Source organism: Canis aureus, chromosome 8, assembly GCF_053574225.1.
Source record: "Canis aureus isolate CA01 chromosome 8, VMU_Caureus_v.1.0, whole genome shotgun sequence".
NCBI classification, from domain to species: Eukaryota; Metazoa; Chordata; class Mammalia; order Carnivora; family Canidae; genus Canis; species Canis aureus.
Genome location: NC_135618.1, coordinates 6,391,797 through 6,406,465, shown reverse-complemented (window position 1 = coordinate 6,406,465; position 14,669 = coordinate 6,391,797). Strand labels below are relative to the sequence as shown.

Below are 14,669 nucleotides of genomic sequence, written 5' to 3'. Positions count from 1 at the left end.
TAGTTGACCACATATGTAGGGGATTATTTCTGGCCTCTCAGTTCCGTTCCTCTGATATAGGAGGCTGTTTTCATGTCAATACCATATTGTTTTGATCACTCTAGCTTTGTAATGTGGTTTGAAATGAGGAAGTGTAATGCTTCCAGATTTGTTCTTTTTTCTCAAGACTGCTTTGGCTTTTTGAAGTCTTTTATGGCTCCATATGAATTTTCATCACAACAAAATGGTGCTCACTTCCTCTTAATTTTTTTATTTTTTTAAATTTAATTCAACTTGCCAATATATGGTGCTCATATATTGGCACTCAGTGCTCCTCCTGTCAAGTGCCTTCCTTAGTACCCATCACCCAGTTATCACCTCTTCTTTAGAGAGCCCTTTCCCATGCATCCTATCCTTGTTATTCTCTTCCACAGTATCATATTTGTTTTTTCCTAGTACTTACCATGCAATTGATCATCATTTTATCTGTTGATCTTTACTTATGTATTGCCTACTTCCCACACTAAATTGTGGGCTTCATGACAGTAATATTTTGTCTGTCTAGTTCACTTTTGTATTTACAGAATGTACCATAGTACCTGGCACAGAATAGGTACCAAATGCATATGCATATACACATCTCACCATAGTAGCAAATAATAGACACTTAACAAATAGCCACTGAAAAACTTGCTTAGAGAGGTTTTTGTAAAACCCTAAGGAGGATGGACTTATATTTAGGGAAGCCTTGGGAAATAAGGGTCCTTCATGAACTTTCATCTCAGAGCACCAGGATAGAGGATAGTAATAGGAATGAAGACTCATTATATATGAATCATTGTAGTGCTTTGTTATAAGAAAACTGGGAACATTCCTGAACAAAATTAAGTATAAGATTGCCTAATGAATCCCAGACTTACTATTAAGATGTTACTCTGAATATCTTATGTTGAAATAAAAGAGACTTACTGGTATAGTAGGTGATATATTTTATGTCCAATGATTAATAAAAGTTGTATATTAACTAAAGGAAGATTTATATTTTATTTTTCAGCTTAGAACAACTGCATTTGTATATATTTACTATGACTGGATTTAAATTTCAAACCCCATTTCATTGAAATGAATGTCAGGAATTATTTAATTAATTGAATATGAAATATAAAATTATTCAGAAATAAGATCTAACAACTTGCTATTATGCTGTTAATAATATCAGCTCTAGAATATACTTTGCTATGCAATTAATCTTGGCTTGACTTAAATTCTGTGAGAATATACAATATCCACTTTTTCTTTGTTAATCTTACACAATATGTTTAATATTTAATAATACTTATAGAGAAAAACACATCCTTTGGCCTAATCCATTTGAGTTGACTACAAATTATTAGAATGGGAAAATATTATTATTTTTTATGGTTGTTTAAATAAATATCACTAGTAGCTGCAGTATATTCTGTAATTTGTCCCCCTGAACATCCATTCCAAATCATCTTCTCTCTTGCCTCCTCTATTACAGAAGCTAAAAAGCTAAATAATCAATTTTCCCTACCACCTTCCAGGCAGAGATGGCCATGAGACACGGTTGTGGCCAAGAAGCCAAAGGGAAGTCAGGAAGTATCTTCAATTCTACGTAAAAAGACAAAGTTTTATTGAATAGATTGAGGCATCTTGAGTGCAGCAGTCAACTTGTGACATGAGGTCCAGCATGAAGCTGAATGTCTACAAGCTAAGGATGATGGGGGTGGAAAGATGAAATGAGCCAGGTCCCTAATGGCATCAATGAGTGACACATAATACCAGCTCAGGATTGCCAAATACAGGATTTCTTATTATAATAAGAAATAGAGAATGGGACCCTAAGAGAAAGAAGAGAAGCTGAGTGGGGAAAAATTAGAGAAGAAGACAAACCATGAGTGACTCCTAATTCTGGGAAACAAACAAAGGGTTACAGAAGGGTTGGGGGGAAAGGAGTAACTGGGTAATGGGCATTAAGGAGGGCACATGATGAGATGAGCAAAAGAAAAATAAATTCCTTAGAATTAAGCCATTGTTTCTAGTGCACATTTCCTAGCATTTGCAACTGAACACATTCTTAACTGGTACACTTAGGTTCAAATTTAAACCGGATTACACAGAGACTATTTAATGACTTCAAGTCAATAAACATTTAGAAAATATTTAGTTTTATCTTAAACATCCTAAAAACATTTAATTCCTGTTTAAAATGAATAACTATGACCCTATTCTTACTAGTAACGCTTTGTTATAGTATATAGAACTTGTAGAATGAAATGTATTTGCAGATATTTACAGAAAAGAATAATCAATTTATACACCACTTCAGGCTCTAGACAAATGGCTGAATTTCCCATTTTGCTGAACAATTTGTGAACAGAGGGACGACACTTTTACACATTTTTGAAAATGCCTGCAATGTATTAATGTCAAATGTTCAGGTAACCATTTGATTCATTCATTCAATAGACATGTGCTGAATGCCTTTGCATCTATTCTATGGCTGCATCATGAAAACTCTCTATTCCTTATTATAGCATCTCACAAATCTGTTAATTTTTTTTCCTAAAAATTTCATAGTCCCCATTCCCAGACACCTCCCATTTCAGTCAAGATTTACCAACAACATGCTGTTATAATGTCCAATATTACTCAAGGCAAATTTATCATGTTACATGTATTGTTTTCTTCTGAAAACTGAAATAATTGCCAAAACAAACAAGCAAAAAAAAAGTTATGATGGAGAAACCTTGTTTTCTACATGGATGATTTAAATTCAAATTCAATCTCTCAATCAAGAAGAATGAGTAGATCTATAATCCCAATAAATGATTTTAGTAGTTGGGGTATATTCCTAGTGACTTTATAGCCATGTAGTTTGTAGTTTAATTTCTATTAAATTAAGTTTATTTCTCTACCCCTTCCCCCATTCATTCAATGGTTCATAGTTGACAGTATTTCTCAGGTTATTCCTATTCTAAGATAATACCAAATATATACTGAAATAACTTTGTTTTAAAATTTAATTATTTTTGATTAGGTAATATTTGTGTTTGATATACACTTTAGTTACAAAAGGACACATGTGCAAAGTAGATCTCCATTATTTCTTCCCAAACACATAGTTCCCCTTCTTGAGGCAACTACAATTCCCAGTTCCTTCTGTAGTCTTACCTAAAATTATTTTAAATTTACTCCTTTATCTAATGGACACTCAAACAATTATAAATGTAAAAATGTTTTACAACTGAGGTGATTGCATGATTAAATTAATTTCCAGACTAAATTTTTGTTACATGTTCCAAAAGCACTAGGATAGGATAGGACACTCTGCTAAAGGTTCGTGTGGAGGTAATAAACATTCTAAGCAGAGGCAAAGTCCGAAGATCACCACTGAATAAATATTATCTTAAGATAATTAACACAAGCGTTTTTATTATTCAGCTTTGCTAAATATACATAGAGGAAATGACAAAAGATAGACATAACATCTAATCATAAAGACTTGATTAAAGGCCAGCTCTTTTCATTTTATGCCTTGGTTCAAACAAGAACTCAGAGTCTGTATCTTAGAAAGCTCATGAGATTATTATGTTCACTGGTTGATGAAGCTGTGATTTGTAAGATGTTTTAATGAGGCATTTATGGATGCATATTTTCAATTCATTCCCACTTATGAATGTTTGAGCATCAAGGAAGATTAATTAGAAAACAATCTCTCATCCTCTCACACACTTTTAGTAGCAATTTTTGTTTAAAGACTACACAAAGGTGTGTGTTTTGAATTTTAATTAATAATGATCAAGAAAAAAGGTGAAAGCTGAAGATCAATTTTTAAACATATTTTGAGGGGGTCAGAAAGCAATTAGTACAATGAGATAAGTCAACAATCTATTTGTAATTGTCAAATGTAGTCTATGTGTCTCTATTACAAATGAAATTTGTGTCCATTGTGGAAGTTTTGAAAAAAACAGATAAAGCAAAAGAGGAAAAACAGAATCACATAAAACTATAACACCCGGAGATAATGACCATTAGCTTTTTTTTTTTTTTTTTGGTATATTCTTTTGTTTAGCATTTACATACATTTTATAATACTATGACCTTACTAAGATGTTGATAATCTAGTTTTTACTAAATATATTATGAATATGTTTTCATACAGTTATTCTAAAAATTATTTCTATCTTTTCTTTATTACAAAGAGTGCAGTATTTTATATCTTTACAGATAAACTCTTGCTTCTTCTATACATGTTTCTGTGGTATAAATTACTAGAAAAGAAATTACTAGCTCAAAGGGCATACAATTTTCTAAGGCTCCCATCATCAGTAAGCAATGATTTTATTATTAAAAGTTTTGGTTTCTGATGGTAATCTTCTCTATTTCATGTACATGCCTTTGGTTACTAAAAGTTATTTATCATATAATTATTAGAAGGCATGAAATTAAAAAAAAACTTTTTAATAGCTGAATTTCAGTAGCCATCCCAGGCATGAAAATTTTCAGACGTTCATGGTTTCAGCAAATATTTTGAGCACCTACTCTCTATTTCTATGTAGAAGGAAGCCTAACCTATTCCAAGAAGGTTAAAGAGCAGCCTAAACTGATATGGATTCCCTCTAAAATTAGTTGATAACTTTGGACTAATGTTCCAAGGCTGTTCTCAGCTGATCCCCTAGCACTTCTTCTACGTAGTATCTTTATCCATAATGTCACACGTAATATGGGCAATAACTATGATATGGCTCTCATTTTACTAGCAATTTATTGAGTAGTTTCTGCCTACTGACAGACTTTTTAATATTATGCAAGTTTTGCAAACATGATGAATAACATAGTAAGACCAATTATGCCTGAACTTGCCCCATTTTAAACAAAAGAGACATTTATATGGGCATCACTAAACTTCTCTATATAAAACAATGAGATTTTATTTCCCCTTTACAAGTAGAAAATATAAACTACAGCCAGTTAAAGCTACTCTCTCAAGACAGTGGAAACCCAAATGCAAATAGGATAGAAAAGATTAACCGTAAAGAATAAGATCCAAATATCCAAATGTCATCTTACATAATCTAATAAATTTGAAAGACATTAACATCATCATATAATTTCTTAGGATATCAAGTTATTGGTATATTTTATTTTTCAGCAAGTCTAACGTGCTAAAAATAGGGACATCTGGGTGGCTCAGTGGTTGAGTGTTTGCCTTTAGCTCAGGTCATGATCCCTGGGGTCCTGGGATTGAGTCCTGCTTTGGGCTCCACGTGGGGAACCTGCTTGTCTCTCTGTTTCTCTCTCTGTGTGTTTCTCATGAATAAATAAATAAAATATTTTTTAATGTGCTAAAATAATAATCTCACAAAATTAACACTCTTTAATGGTTGGATGATGGAATTCTACTTTAAAGCAGATGTTAACTTCAAGTCATCCTTAAATTTTTTTTGATTCGAAAAACTTGCATTAAAATGGAACACCTGAAAAAACAAGTTCATGTCATTAAAAACTTATTTGTAGCTTCTTGTTAAGTTTCTGATTCCAGAATAGTGGAATTCTTCAAGATACTCTTTTAACCTCTTGTTATCCTTATATAAATGGTAAGCATAATTTATTTCTGAAATCTCAACTTTCGCACACATAACACAGACAATAGAGAATTTTGAGACAAGGTGTCTGGGAGGGAGAAGAGAAACTGGGGGCAAGCAGAAAGGATATAATTAATCCCCTCAAACACAAGCTCATAGAGAATGTGTCTCTCACAAAATTACCAAATTCTCCACTAATAGTCAAGAGTAGAGGAATAAAGGTAAAATATATTTAACTTAGATAAAACTTTACCCTGAAATAGCTCAAATTTTGAGTTTACTGACTTGTTGGCATCAGTTCAGATGGTCTGTCCAATTCAAGCCATACTCTGTATGTTGCCAAGTGTATCTCAGTGAAGCTTGGAGGGTGCCCCCCCAAGTGCATTGTCCATAATAAAGCCTCTGGGAAATGAAAGTCATTCTGTTTCCCGGAATAGACTTCTGCAGTAAGAATCTGAGTGGTAACAGATGACTTTAATGGCATCGTGCAGGTGCCAGCAGAACCACAGAGGAGCAATGCTTCTAAACTATGGGTTATAAATGCAGCCATGCTGTAGATAGATGTATCTAGGTGACACCAAGAACTTAAGAATGGGAGGTGATCATGCAGCTAGAATTACAGGCAGTGGACAGTCCCTAAACTGACTCATTAAACACAAATGGATGATCTGTCAGAGAATAATGACTTTTAGGACTTTCATTCTCGCTCTAATGCTTGATATTAATGACCTTTCAGAATGGTTGATATCATTGGAATTTCACCTGCTACAAAGAAAGAAAACCAGTAAATGAATCAGTGTTTGAATGAAGGGACAAAATTCTCTCTGAAAGGGAAGCAGAACGACAGTTGTTGGAGGATAAGGACGAGTGTGGAACTGAAATATGCATTTCACAAACAAAACTCTCTTATTACTTCCTAATTTAATCTCATGGATTATATGGAGGAGGAGAGGAGAGGGAAAGAGAAAGGGAGAGAGAGAGAGATTGATTTATTTTACTGGAGACAGTATGTCCAGTTGATAAACTTAAGCTTGGCAAAAAAATTGAATCCCTAAACACATATTCACTATATAGGTCTCCTCCTCCCACAAAACCCTGAAGTTTGAACCACAGCACTTTTTATTTCATGAGAGTCTGCTTATGTTACTTTAGCCTGTCAGCAGTAAAAGAGATGTGTCTTGCTGATCATTCATGGGCTTCTATGTCTGTAGTGTGAAAAGCCCCATACCAAATGCTGCCATAGAGGACTTCACAGTCTAGGTCAAAGTTTCTATAAAAGTCCAGGTAGTAAATATTTTAGGTTTTACAGGCCAGATGGTTTCTACTGCAGCTACTCCATTCAGCCACTGTAGCACAAAAGTAGCCTTAGATTATATATGTAGGTATAGATGTATCTTTATCTATATATAAAAATGAGTATGGCTATTTTCTAAAAATCTTTATTTATGGAAACTGATATTTGAATTTTGTGTAATTTGTATGACACAAAATATTATTTTTTTGTTTTTTAACCATTCAAAATATAAAGACCATTCTTAATTCACAAGTTATATAAAACAGGCAGTAGGCTAGATTTGACTTAGTCTAACTCCCTGTTCTAGGTTATAATAAATGGAAGGTACGTTGCCTTGACAATATACAAACAAAACTCTACAAAGGTTAAAGAGATCTATTCCAGTTGAAAACTTCATTAAGGAGGTGATATTTGAACTGATTTGAAGGGTGGGATTTTAATTTAAAAAAAGTTTACATTTAGGGGCACCTAGGTAGCTTAGTTGGTTAAGCATCTGACTCTTGATTTCAGCTCAGGTCGTGACCTCAGGGACATGATATTTAGCCCCACATGGGATTCTGTGCTAGGCATGGAGCCTGCTAAAAATTCTCTCTTCCTCTCCCTCTACCTCCATCCCTGCTCATGTGTGCTCTCTTTTTTTCTCTCTCTGTCTCAAAAAAAAAAAAATTACATTTAATTATTTTTTTACATTTATGTTCACTTATGTAATACCCATATTCAGCTTATTCATAGCACAATTTTTAATTCAAATAACATATATCACTGAACAAGTAAATTCCTGTGTATTGTAGCCTAGCAATGCTTATCATGTTTTCCATATTATATTTTTTATGATAAAAACACTTAACCTGAAATCAACCCCCTTAACAAATTTTTATGTGCTCAGTACAGTATTGTTTAATATAGGCCCAATGTTGTACCACAGAACTCTATAACTTATTCATCTTGTGTAATTGAAATTTATACCTATTAAATAGCAGGTCCCCATTTGCTTCTCCCTCTAGCCCCTAGTAATCATAATTCTACTTACTGTTTCTATGAGTTTGGCTACTTTAGATATCTCATATAAGTGGAATCATGCAATACTTGTCCTTTTGTGATTAGCTTATTTCACTTAGCACAATGTCTTCCAAGTTCATCCATGTTCATTCAAAATAATTGAAATCAGGATCACAAAGAGGTATCTGCACTCTCATGTTCATTGCAGTATTATCCACAATAGCTAGTATGTATAAACAACTGAAACATCCTTGCAAATGAGCAGATTAAAAATGTGGTATATACCTACAATGGAGTATTATGCAGCCCTAAAAAAGGAAGATAATGCTATCATATGAAGAATGGGATTTCATAATTGGGTTGGAGATCCACACAGTAAGAAATGGAAAACTAGGACAGACCTATAACCAGCAAAGAAGTTGAATCAAAAATCTCCCAACAGAAAAGAGTCCAGGGCCAGATGGCTTCCCAGGGGAAGTCTCTGAGACATTTAAAGAAAGGTTAATACTTATTCTTCTGAAACTCTTCCAAAAAATAGAAATGGAAGGAAAACTTCCAAACTCATTCTATGAGGCCAGCATACATTGATCCCCAAACCAGGCAAAGTTTCCATTAAAAGAGAGAACTAGTGGCCAATATCCCTGGTGAACATGGATACAAAACTCTCAACAAAATACTAGCAAATGGAATCCAACAGTATATTAAAAGAATCATCACCACAATCAAGTGGGATTTATTCCTGGGCTGCAAGGTGGTTCAATATTTATAAATCAGCCAACATGATACACCACCTTAATAAAAGAAGGGATAAGAACTATATGATTTTTTTCAATAGATGCAGGAAAAGCATTTGACAAAGTACAACATCCACTCTTGGTAAAACCCCTGAGCAAAGTAGGGATAAAGGGAATGTACCTCAACATTATAAAGGCCATATAAAAAAAAAACCCACAGCTAATATCATCCTCACTGGAAAAACTGAGAACATTTTCCCTAAGGTCAAGAACAAGACAAGATGTCCACTCTCACCACTATAAATAACATTGTCCTGCAAGTCCTAGACTTAGCAATCAGACAACAAAAAGAAATAAAGGGCATCCAAATCAGCAAGGAAGAAGTCGTACTTTCACTCTTTACAGATGACAGGAAACTATGTAGAAAACCCAAAAGACTCCACCAAAAAATTGCTAGAACTGATAACACAAATTTAGTAAAGTTTCAGGATACAAAATCAACATACAGAAGTCTGTTGCATTTCTATATAATAATGAAACAACAGAAAGAGAAATCAAGGAATTGATCCCACTTATAATTGCACTAAAAACCATAAGATACTTAGGGATAAATCCAACCAAAGAGGTAGAAGATCTGTACTCTACAAAGTACAAAACACTGATGAAAGATATTAAAGATGAGACAAAGAAATGGAACACCATCCCATGCTCATGGATTGGAAGAACAAATATTGTTAGATTGTCTATACTACCTAAAGACATCTACACATTTAATGCAATCCCTAGCAAAATACCATCAGTGTTTTTCACAGAACCTATAACAAATAATCCTAAAATTTGTGTGAAACCAGAAAAGACCCTGAATAGCCAGAGCAATCTTGAAAAAGAAAAGCAAAACTGAAGGCATCAGGATTCTGGACTTCAAACTAGATTACAAAGCGATAGTGATCAAGACAGTGTGGTCCTGGCACAGAAACAGACACATAGATCAACGGAACAGAGTGGAGAACCGAGAAATGGACCCACAGCTATGTGGTCAACTAATCTTTGACAAAGCAGGAAAGAACATCCAATGAAAGAAAGAAAAAAAGTCTCTTCAACAAATGGTATTGGGAAAACTGGACAGCCACATGCAGAAGAATGAACCTGGACCAGTTTCTTATACCAGACACAACAATAAATTCAAAATCATGAAAGACCTAAATGAGAGACAAGAAACTATCAAAATCCTAGAGGAGAACACAGGCAGCAACCTCTTTGACATCGGCCATAGCAACTTCTTACTAGACATGTCTCTTGAGGCAAGAGAAACAAAAGCAAAAATGAACTATTGGAACTTCATCAAGTTAAAAAGCTTTTGTACAGTGAAGGAAACAATCAACAAAACAAAAAGGCAGCCTACAGAATGGGTTAGTTATTTGCAAATGACCTATCTGGTAAAAGGGTTAGTACACAAAACCAATAAAGAACTTATAAAACTCAACACCCAAAACCCAAATAATCCTGTTAAAAAATGGGTAAGAAGACATGAATCTATATTCTTTTTTTTCCCCAAAGGAGACCTACAGATGGCCAACAGACATAAGAAAAAAAAAAAAAAAAAGAACAGATGCTCAGTATCACTCATCATCAGGGAAATACAAATCAAAACTACAGGGATTAGTCAGAATGGCTAAAATTGACAACGCAGGAAACAACAGGTGTTGGCGAGGATGCAAAGAAAGGGGAACCCTCTTGCACTGTTGGTGGGATGCACACTGGGGCAACCACTCTGGAGAACAGTATGGAGGTTCCTCAAATAATTAGAAAAAGAAGTACTCTGTTTCCTGGCAATTGCACTACTAGGTATTTTACCCAAGGATGCAAAAATACTGATTTGAAGCCATACATGCACCCTGATGTTATAGCAGCATTATGAACAGTAACCAAATTATGGGAAGAGCCCAAATGCCCTTTGACTGATGAATCGATAAAGAAGAGGTGTAGATAGATAGTTAGATAATTACTCAGCCATTAAAAAAAGACCAAGAGTCCCACCCTTAATCCATTGTGCCACTTAGGCACCCTGCCCCCTGTTTTTTTTTTTTTAATTTATTTATGATAGTCACAGAGAGAGAGAGAGGCAGAGACACAGGCAGAGGGAGAAGCAGGCTCCATGCACCGGGAGCCCGATGTGGGATTCGATCCCGGGTCTCCAGGATTGCGCCCTGGGCCAAAGGCAGGCGCCAAACCGCTGTGCCACCCAGGGATCCCCTGCCCCCTGTTTTTAAGAGGAAATTTCTAAAATAACAAAGAGAGGTCCAGGTCAAAACAGGCAACGGGAGCTGGATCCCTGGTTTCAGGGCCGCTAAGTTGCTGTGGGGGCACAGTGGTCCCGGTCGGTGGCCACCAAGAGGAGGAGGGCTCAGCTCACGTGGGGAAGGCTCTCACCTACTTCTAGCGCTCCTTGGTGTGCAAGTGAGCATGCTGAACCTCTTCCTGAGCTTGCACCACGGAGAGCAGGAGAGACCCAGGTCCCTCCCCCCGTCCCCACATCAGGGCCAGGCCCTTTCCCTGGGGAGAAACTCACATGAATCCACTTCCGACTGGCTGTGAGGATGAATAAAGAGAATCTGGCCCACTCCCCAGTGAGGACCACCGCTCTGGTTTGGACCATGACTCTGCCCTCAGACCGGAAAAGTATGTGGGACCTTATGCTCACTTCCCTTATGTGTATCAAGTGGTGACCAGTACACTGATTGTCCATCCCTTTGCTTAGGCAGGAGAGGGCTTAAATAAATTACTTAGATTGGTCCATGAGAACAATGGCAACAACAACAACAACAACAAAACAAAAGGAGCTCAAATCACTCCAGGAACAAATTTCAAAATAGGAATGTTTTATCTAAAAAAACCTCAGGGCCCCTGCGTGGCTCCGCAGTTGAGCATCTGCCTTTGGCCCAGGGCGTGACCCTGGGGCCTGGGATCGAGTCCCACGTCGGGCTCCCTGCATGGAGTCTGTGTCTCCTCCTTCTACCTATGTCTCTGTATCTCTCTCTGTGGGTCTCTCATGAATAAATAAAATTTAAAAGAAGAAAACCTCTCATGTTTTTTGAGATTCTTGAACATTCCATTCATGATTTGCAGTTTGTGCAACCTTCTTTTGTGTTTAAATAATAGAAAATTAACTGGTCTGGCCAGGGGGTGTGGTCTTCTATTTCCCCAAAGCAGCGTACCAGAAAAGCAAAGCAGACTTGAATACATTATCGTCCTCCCTTGTCCTAGAATAAATAACCCCCAAACAGCTCAATGTGTGAATTATTGAGAAATGCTATCCCACTGTGGGGAGAGACTGCTGGGGGGATGGATGTGTGGGCCTGGAGTAGTCCCTGGTGCTGCAGCCTGTCCTTGGTGCACACACACACAGGCACACACACACACACACACACACACACACATACACACACGAAAGAAACCATGGTGTAAAACCCCATATGGAACCAAGGCTCCAGCTGAAGCCTATTCATCAGTGCTGGTAGCTGAGGACTGTGGGTTTTAGTTTAAAAAGAATTTCCTTTTGGACTCTACTGCTTTCCTTGTGCCTTGTCCTTTGAGATTGGTACGTTTCTTTGAATCATTGTTCTGGTATACGTTTCCGGCTCCCTGTGCTTGCTACATAACGTTATCAATGTCTAACATTATGATGCTATATAACATTAGGTGATTATCAACAGGAATTCTGGTGTATATTGCATATGATGTAAATATATTGGTATAACCATAGTACAGACGTATAATTACAGGATGCTGGCCAATCTGGCAGGTGCTTCTGGTCACACCCGATCTCTTCTTGGCGGTTCTGATTAAACACAAGGGCTTTAACAACTTCAGGATTTCTAATTAAGGCACACCAGTGTTCTAGTTTTCTCTCCTTTAGTTCCTTACCTCCAGGCATTTCGTATTAGATTTCTCCCTATTTGACTACTGCTCTCAATTTAACAACTGCTCTGGTAGGATGAGGACCTGCCGAGTAGGCTGTGTTAGAATGCGTGTGAACCAGATACTCTCCTCACCTCCAAGCAGGTTTTTGCTCCTCTGTGATTGTCAGCCAAAGAAAACTAGAGCACTTGTTTCCTTCGCTTCTTCTTATGGTTCTCATAAGTCTTAAATCCAAATGAAATTTAAAATTCCTGGGGTTGAAATTGGATTTAAGCAAATGATAGTTTACGGACTGAACATGGTTAACTGTCTCTAGGGAAGCCTCATGTCCTATTGTGCGGAACAGTAATAGGGATGCTTGTGAAATTTTTTAGATAGGGCTAATGTGAGGCTTTACTGAAAATTGAAATATTAGAACAACTGCTAAATGAAAGAGTTAGGAATTAGAGACCTAGATATTTGGTGTACCCTACCCCCTCTCTCCCTCTCTTTCATGGATCTTAAGTAAGTCACCTCACCTTACTGCCCCTAAAAACCTATTCTTAAGAAACTCACAGGGTACATGAAAGCAGTAAAAGTATAGCTGGGCTTTACCAACGTAAGCTATTACAGTGTCTGTTAGCGAGCAATTATTATTCATTATTATTCCTACTGCCATCACAAAAAAAGAGTCTATGACTTCAATCAACCAGCCTGCGCTAAAACACGAGAGCATATATCTGTATGCCCTCAAGAGCAAAGAAGATTTTGCTATGAAAATTCTCACGTGCAACTTTTAATCCTCTCCAAAAGTTTGATCTTTTTCTCTTTAGTAATAAATTTTTCCTTAAGTTTCAAATAGAGAATGGTGGTATTTTTTCTTACTTTTTTTAAGATACAGTTTTGGCCATCCAGGCCACGTACAAGCTGGACAAGGTATCATATTAGGCCCAGGCGATACTTCAGGTGAATGCCTTGAGTGTCCTTGCTGGATCTTAGCTTGAGTTGTGATCCTTAGCAAATTATTGAGCCTCTGACAAGCCAGTTTTTCTCCAAACTTAGCTTGGCAATAACTAGTTTATAGAATGGCTGGTCATGTTACAGTTTTGAGCCATTTAATTTTTTAATGCATTATATATATATATTACTGTGAGTATAGTTGCAAGTCTACTCCACATAGAAAGCTTATGTAGTCAGTCCTTTACTTAATAAATAGTTCCCCCTCCTTTTTGTAGAGGAGAGAGGTGGGAAGGTGCAGAGGGAGAGGGGGAAAGAGAGAATATTAGCAGGCTCACACCCAGCCTGGGCTCGATCTCACGATCCTGAGATCACGACCTGAGCTGAAACCAAGAGTCAGATGCTTAACCGACTGAGCTACCCAGGTGCCGCAATAAACAGCACCCTTTAAATGTGTGTGTAGAAAGATAATGGAGGGAGGGAGAAATGGAAAAAAATGGCTTTTTTTCTTTTTTACTATATCATACATTGAGGAAGCACAATGAGGAAAATCATAAAACCAAAAAACTTAAATTACAATTTCAAATAAAAAAATATTTGCTTGATGTTACTGGACTCCAGTCTCTAAAAAAAAAAAAAAAATCATATGCATAAAGAACCAAGAGAGAATAGATACTAAGAATTCTGAGGGAGTTTCTTTAATCATGGCACTATGACCATTCTAATGCTACCAAAGTCTGTGATTACAGAAATACATCTGATACACCTTTCAGAATTATTGGATATAAAATGGCATATCACTATGATTTTTCCCCCCTTTCTTCTATTTGTTCACTAGGTAAGATGTCATTTTGGATCCCTTTTAATTCTGTGTTCCTTTTTGTCTTTAGGAGTTGTACAGATGTTCTGTGCTGCATCATCTTCATACTGTTCATCATTGCCTACATCCTTTTAGGACTTGTGGGTGAGTAAATACAGGTATAGAAGAGATTTAAAATTTGCTAATGGGATAACTAAGTCAATGGCAGATTTTTAACATTAACCATTTTCTTCCCAAAGCCTTGTTATGGATTATTGTCTTTTCTGTTGGGGATGTGCCCCTCCAGTACTCATTGGGTAGCAGACTTAAAGAATAATAAACACAAAGTAGTTTATTCAAAGGCAAATCCAAATTACTTAAGTATGTATGATTGTAAATAA

The 14,669-nt window shown here is 36.4% G+C and overlaps 1 protein-coding gene across 7 annotated transcripts in view; it reads left to right on the top strand.

Annotated features, from left to right (window-relative positions):
* The window catches only part of SLC44A5 (solute carrier family 44 member 5), a 344,022-nt gene that overhangs the window by 229,590 nt on the left and 99,763 nt on the right, over positions 1-14,669 (top strand). For all 7 annotated transcript variants that reach the window (XR_013384133.1, XM_077905063.1, XM_077905065.1 and 4 more), the window contains one exon: positions 14,360-14,433. Coding sequence is in view for 6 of the 7 variants with exons in the window: in XM_077905063.1 (XP_077761189.1) it covers positions 14,360-14,433 (74 nt within the window). In the remaining variant the exon portion in view is untranslated. The remainder of the gene's footprint in view (positions 1-14,359; positions 14,434-14,669) is intronic.